General features: G+C 48.1%; 1 protein-coding gene across 1 annotated transcript; it reads right to left on the bottom strand.

Annotated features, from left to right (window-relative positions):
• Window positions 1-649: 649 nt before the first annotated feature.
• On the bottom strand, window positions 650-5,912 carry LOC135715000 (T-box transcription factor TBX6-like). The gene is made up of 5 exons (XM_065238406.1): window positions 5,427-5,912; window positions 4,037-4,196; window positions 2,180-2,447; window positions 1,968-2,105; window positions 650-1,486 (listed from the first exon to the last, which is right to left on the bottom strand). The coding sequence occupies exons 1-5, from the start codon at window positions 5,512-5,514 to the stop codon at window positions 926-928; spliced, it is 1,215 nt and encodes a 404-aa protein (XP_065094478.1). The 5' UTR covers window positions 5,515-5,912; the 3' UTR covers window positions 650-925.
• Between the last annotated feature and the right edge of the window lie 800 nt (window positions 5,913-6,712).

Genomic DNA, 6,712 nt, shown 5'->3' with positions numbered 1-6,712 from the left:
TACACTAATGAACAATAATTTACACAATCGCACTGTTTTCTTTGAGGTGATTTTCGTTTAAAAATAAAGCTTAATACGATTACCTTAGGAGTCTTAGTTTCCTTAAAAAAAAACTCATTCCGACCTTCCACTGCCAAAACTATCTACAAATGCATCTGGCTACGATAAACAGTACTCACTTGACTTTCGCTTGTCTCTCCGTCCTACAAATAATTAACAATTACGGTCTTCGTCACACACAAAAAAAAAAACCTTAAAGAAACCTACAAAAACTTCTTGCACACTTTAGAGAAATCTGCCTAATCTCTGAGCATCTTTCCGTTCCGTGTGTTTGCTCTTTGCACGCTGCTATAATTGCACACAACATAATAAACAGAATGAGCTGCTCGGAGCTCCCAGAGAGGAAGAGAGATGGAAACAGAAAAGTTTACACATTCAGCACCTTCCTCGACGTTGAAGTCGAGCTACAATGGCACCAATTCTTGGCTCACACCAATATGGGATTATTCTTTCGTCTTCTTCCCGCCAAGTTCCACCGCCGGAGCAAAGTTTGCTTAGCCATCAGGAAGGCCCAAGCCCGGTCCCGGTCCCGGTCCCGGTCCCGGTCCCGGTCCGGAGGGATTTAAATTCCTCCATTCCCGAGCATGGGTAACACCCGGGAGATGGCGACGACAACGACGACGACGATGCAAGTATGCTCGATCGCATCCAGGTGTGAATGTGTGAGGAACTAATTTACACCCGTTTTTCTTTTTCTTTTTTTTTTGCTCTTTGCTTTGCATTTTGATTTGCTTTCTCGCGACTTCCTCGTTCGTGGATGCAGTCTCTTGGGTAGGTCTCCCCTACAACCCCCAGCCTGTGCTTTGGGTGCAGTCTTGATTAGCACCTTTTACGAGCGAGGTGGGAGCGCGACGAGTGGATCGGTTTACCGATCGTACCCGAGGATAGCGGATATGCTGAAGCCGAGCTTCTTGCCGGTGGATTCAGCGACGGATCTTTCGAGGGATTTCGGGGAGACGGGTAGTGGGAGGGGATTGAAGTCGCGTTTAAAGTGGTGCAGAGGGTGATTACTCGGGGACAGGGGGAGATGAGGCTGTTGGAAGTACGGTAGCATGAGATCCATCCAACCGGCAGCGGCGGCCATGGCAGGGTTCAGCATTTGCTGGTAAGGGTGTGAAGATCGGAGGAAGTCTTCATGGGGCGAGCAAGGACTGCGATGATGGTGCAGGTCGTCCACGTTGACCGGCGAGCTGGTGCCGCTGCTTGAACCGTCGCTGGCGGAGATATCACTGTCGTCCAGGGAGGCACTGTCCGTCCGTTGGCGTTTGAGCTCCGGTCCGGATTCGCCACCGGATTCTTCGGAATCTTCGATGGAGCGGGAGGTGCTCATGAGGCCGGCTTTTCGCTTGCAGCGGGATTGACCGGTTTCCCGGAATCCCTTTGCGAAGGGGTTGTGGTCGATCTTCAGCTTGGTGATACGATCGTTCTGTAAACAAAGACGGAGGGAGAGATGGAGAACAATGCGATTAGTTTTTTTTTTTTTTTGGGCAAGCGAGTTTTTGAGTGAGGGGAATGGCGAGACAGCGAACAAAAAAAAAGGATCAACAGACGCGGAGAGCGAGTTGAAGATGGTTATCGGCTGTGGTGAGGCAGTTGAGATTTTCGTCTCTTTTGCAGAGGAATGTCGGGAGAGACGGATGGCCAGAAAAAAAAACGAGTTGATCCTCAAATGAAGTCGTTGAAGCGTATACGGTTTGCTCAAGATCGACAGGTTTTGATTTTGGAATCGAATCAAAGCATTAGTGCCGCCCCTACCGCGTAAGATCTCTCTCTCTCCCTACATGGCTCTAATGGATCACCGGTCGTCGTGCGCGCTAAAAGGCTGCAGCGTTGATCGGACGGCGATTAAAAGGGTTTTTCGGTGGCGGTGGGTTAGAAGAACAAGAAGAAAAAGTAGTAATGCGTACCTGATAAGCGGTAACGGCGACGAATTCGGTCTCCGGAAAGGTGAAAGCGGACTGCGGGGACCAGGGGATCTGCGAAGGATCCGAAGTTTTGATGATATGAATGCGGGGCTGGTACTTGTGCATGCTGGTCAGGACGATCTGGAATAAGAGCAAAAAGCGAATGCGTGGGTGAGTGATGCGTATCCTTAAGGTCGCTTCAAAGTGATACTTACATGTCCGTTACTGTCCAGCGTGTTGTTGGTCAGCTTGACCTTGTTGAACACGACGGGTTGCGAAGTCCAGTGAGATCCCAGAGCCGGACTGTCCGGATGTAGGTACATGCGCTGGGGGCTCTGAGGCTCGGCGCCTCCCGCGGGGACCCACTGGGATCCACTGAACTTAAAGCGGCAGTCGCTGATTGGGATCATCTCTATCAGGACGCAATAGTTGTCCTCCGCTTCAAGGCCGTTGATCGAGAGCCGCATCGAGGGGAACATCCGTCTGCAAAGAAGAGAACGAAGCAAGGTTAGTGTGTTGACGCGTGAAGCCGTGAAAATGCGGGTCGCTTTTAACACTTCGACCTTGGGACCCTCCGAAGCATCGGGGAATGAGGTAAATTCGGGGGACCAAATTAACATTTCTTCACCAACGATTTCACGCTCAGTTACCGCGTTGAGCTGCCCGAGCTTTTCCCGGGTGTTTTGCTTAATTAAATTTTATTTGATATCAAATTATTCGTTCTCTTTTCCCATTCTTCTTTTGTCCTACTTTAACGGGCAGAGGGTGCTTTATTGCACAGTAAGGCTCGGACGAGGGGGATTCGAGGTCGCCGTGGGTTAGAGGTTTTATGCATTTTTATGATTTGTGAGTGATCGTAAAAATTTAAATATCCCCGTTTGGACTCTCTGGATCAGTTTGCTTCCACCGAAGAGAGCCTTGGGAAGATTTCTCGAATAATTACACTTTGGATGAGTTCTTCCCGCCGTCCATGGGACCGCTAGCAAGAGACTTGATTGATAAATCAGATCGTGTAAATTGGTCTACCCTCGGGACTTGAGCTGATCAAGCTTTGGCGCCAAATACGCACCGCCCACCCGCTGCGCCGTAGACAATAAACACTTCGTTTCGGGTTCGGCTTGTTCGCTTCAGTCCCGGAACAAGCGCTCCCGCTGGGATAATGACTTCTCGCTTCTTCTCCCGTCTCGGAGAGTTGTCTGTTACGGTTTTTTGTTATTGTTGCTTGAGACAAGTGACAGAGCGTTCTTCAGACGAAGGTGGGATTCTTGGAATCTGCCCAACTTCCTACACCCCTCCAGGAGTTCCCAATTGATTAACCTGTTACGGACGGCAACGGCAACCAGTGATCCAAGCGCCATCTGTGTCTGCAGGGATAGACTTCTATCCTTTGGCAATGTAAACACTTGTTGGTCCACTTGAACCGTGCCCAGACTGGACGTTAAACAGCGCTCCAGACATGGATGGTCCCAGCAAAGCCAGACGACCCGAGGCAAAACAAATCGACGAAAAAAAATCATAAATTTCATCCGCATGCGGAAATTTCAGGCTGCACGTTTTTACGGGAATACTCGCATACCAATCCAGAACAATTTTCGGGAGGAAGAACGAAGGAAGGACAATAGAGAGTATGAGACAAACTGCAAAACGACCGTAAACATAATTGGCGCCAAACGAACGAGCGACTCCGAAGTCTGCGTTCTTTCTCTCTCTCTCTCTATCTCTCTGCTCCTAGCAAAGGGGGAACTGTGAAGAAGACACTGAGGAGCAGCAATTTATGATTGTGCTAAAACAAAAAGGCACCTAATAAAAATGGGAAAGGGAACCCGAAGCTGTGCGGACGGAGAGTTATGATTTTCTCCGGTGGCGACAACGACGGCGGCGGCAGAAGTCAGCCGGGAAGGGACTTTTGAAGTGGTTGCTTCCCGGGAACCTGAGCAAACAGAATCTACAGACCGACGGGATCGTAAACGTTGGCGCCAAGGTCGGTCAAGTGTTAAAAGCTGTGTGAAATTCGGTTTGTTCGCACTCATATATCTGGATCGGTGAAAGGTGACGACCCATGTACTACATACCTTCCGCACTTGGTGATGATCATCTCTGTTCCAATGCGGTGAAATTGGCTCCAGAGTTCTTTGTTCTGTAGCTTGACGTCTACCTCCGAGGGCAGCGGGAAGCGCGGAGGTAACATCATAGGCCTTGGTGCTGGCACCGGTAGCATCGTCGGGTAAGGATCTGAGGAAATTGGAGAAAACGTGGAAAATTAGTCGAATGCGTGGGATAATTAACACCTCCGAAGAACTCCGGCCGTAATGATACTCATTTCACAGCCTAATGTGCTGTTTACCCAAACTATTCTAGTCATGCTAGAATCGAGGGACCGTCGGCTTTAAAATCTTCGTGGAAAATCCATTTGCTTCGCTTGTTGTAACATCATCAATCAAGTTTGGAGAGATTCTTAATAATTATTTGGAAGGCCGACGGTACCCATGCCTACCCCTGCGTAAGTTCGGGGTGGTCCAAACTGTTCCACCGCAGCACGTTCCTTTCAACCCACACGAAAGCGCAAGTCTTGAGACGGGGAGGTTCAAATCAAAATATGCGAAAATCTCCCTCCCGGAAATGAGATTTATGATTATCGCATCATCATCATCATCATCATCGCTGTAGTCGTTGAACTCGCGAAGCCCTTCAGCATCACTTTACCAATCCAAAATACTCAATCGAACGGAAGCTCTCGGTATCTCGCGCGCTACGAAGAAGCCCGCCCTCCCACACTGCTAACTAGAAGCTCGTTAATGCCAATTCCTACTCTTCTCTCAAGCCCGGTAACGGTACTCGCTTCCACCTTTCAGCAGCGGAACCCATGCTCGCTAACCCGAATTGATCGATTCATTGGATTACTCAACCATCCATGAACTGTTGTTAGTCAGCGCACGGCTTGGCCGTGCTAATTACAGTGTTTAACGGTGACGTTCAACCAGTCAGTGGAGCTCGGTTCGATACGATCCAAACCAAGCACTTCGCAGCCCTCGTAATGGTTCTAGATTTCCACGAAAAGAAGGCTAATTACGGGTTCCATGAACTATGGTAAAGCGATACTGCTTAAGGCCCTTCAACGACTCTTGGTACTCTCTATCTCTATTTCTCCGGCTCGCGAACGAGTTTCCAATTAAAACATTATCCGGGCACGCTAGCAATGTGGTTTAAACCGCAAGCCTGGCCTTTTCCGACGGCAAATATGGTGATTGCCGTTCGGACTGGACCTGAAGGAGGAATTTTAATTGGCAGCCGCTAAGTGCAATCCTTTTCGGGATTCACCTCGTTCTCTAGCGGGTGACGAAGATTGATGGCTTCGACACCTCCGTGTGCACCTTCAACCTCCTTCCATTATCAAATCGAATTGACATGTTAGATATTTGCCCTGGAAAAAAATTGCTTAACTAAAACCCATTCCGAACTTACCCGGCAAACCTTGAAGCATTCTCTGCCGGTAGATCTCCGTCTGCAGGGCCAAGTGGTGATGCATTCTTAAATCCATTAGTTCTGTCATGATGGCTAGGGCTTTGACTTTCTGGCCTTTGCCTTTCACAGTCCCCACTAATCACTTGTTCAAACTCGCTATAAAACTCAAGTTCTACGGTGTAATCCTTCTCCGGACCACCGCCACTTTTCTCCCCTCAATACCGAGACACTAATAAGTCTTCACTTCAACGAAGGGAAACTTCTCAAGTCACGCAATGTTTTCGCTCTACTCTTCTACTGGAACGTTCCACCAAACACTTCGTTAGAAAACTTCATCAACCCTTTCCAAACTCGTCTAGTCATAGTATATTTTTCACCACCTCAAAAAAAAAAACTGCTCACTTCTCTTTCTCACGTCACGTCAAAAATTTCAAATTCAAATTGCTCTCTCAATCAACACAAAAAAAATCAGTTTCACGATCAACTTGACTACGGTTCCACGTCCACCCACTTCCAAGTTCGCTCGTCAACTGGTTTCAGCTAAAACAAACATTCGAGTGCTAACTTCTTCGGGTTGCTCGTCTTCTTTCTGCTCCGCCATCCACACCACACTCACTCACTCACTCACTCACTCACTCACTCTCACTCACACGCCAAAAACCTGTTTCCAATCTTTCTCTTCCATCCATCCGCTCAACCCACCTATCTTCGATTCACGTTCCATATTTCTTTCTCCAGAATGCACTTGGGTTCGATTATTGTGGCGAGGGCGACGAAATACGCCTTGTAATCCAATACCGAAGCCGTTAAGACGACCTCAGCAGCTCCGGGCTGCAGTTTTCTTCATTTTCTTTCGTTGAAACTGGTCCAACCAGTTTCGTTGCTACCAACACTTGGAATGATCGTAAGCTCCTCCTCCTCCTCCGCCGCACCAATACTAGTCTTTCTACCCACCTTTGCAGTAAAGGAGAGAGTATTGGTGCAAGGGAGGGATTGCGTGATTCGTTGGCCGTTTCTTGTTTGATTGTTCGTTCAAGTGGAGTGGTATATCACACGTAGCCGTGTAAGTATATTGATTTAATTTTATTAAATGGCGTGAAATGTAAATAACTCGGTCCTGACTCGTGATGTGCGTTGTGCCCGGGTTTGGAATACGTTTCGGCTTGTACTAAGCTGTGATTTTATTCGGTTCTAATCAAGATGCCTGATTGGGGTTTATAGGACTGGCTCTGGAAAGTGGATTATTGGTTTTGTCTAGTTTCAGAATTAAGACGAAAGCGTAATTG

Source organism: Ochlerotatus camptorhynchus, unplaced genomic scaffold (assembly GCF_037179485.1).
Source record: "Ochlerotatus camptorhynchus isolate MF236.1 unplaced genomic scaffold, CSIRO-AGI_Acam_v1.1 ptg000777l, whole genome shotgun sequence".
Taxonomy (NCBI): Eukaryota; Metazoa; Arthropoda; class Insecta; order Diptera; family Culicidae; genus Ochlerotatus; species Ochlerotatus camptorhynchus.
The sequence above is the reverse complement of the archived record's forward strand: the minus strand, read 5'-3'. Positions and strand labels throughout refer to the sequence as shown.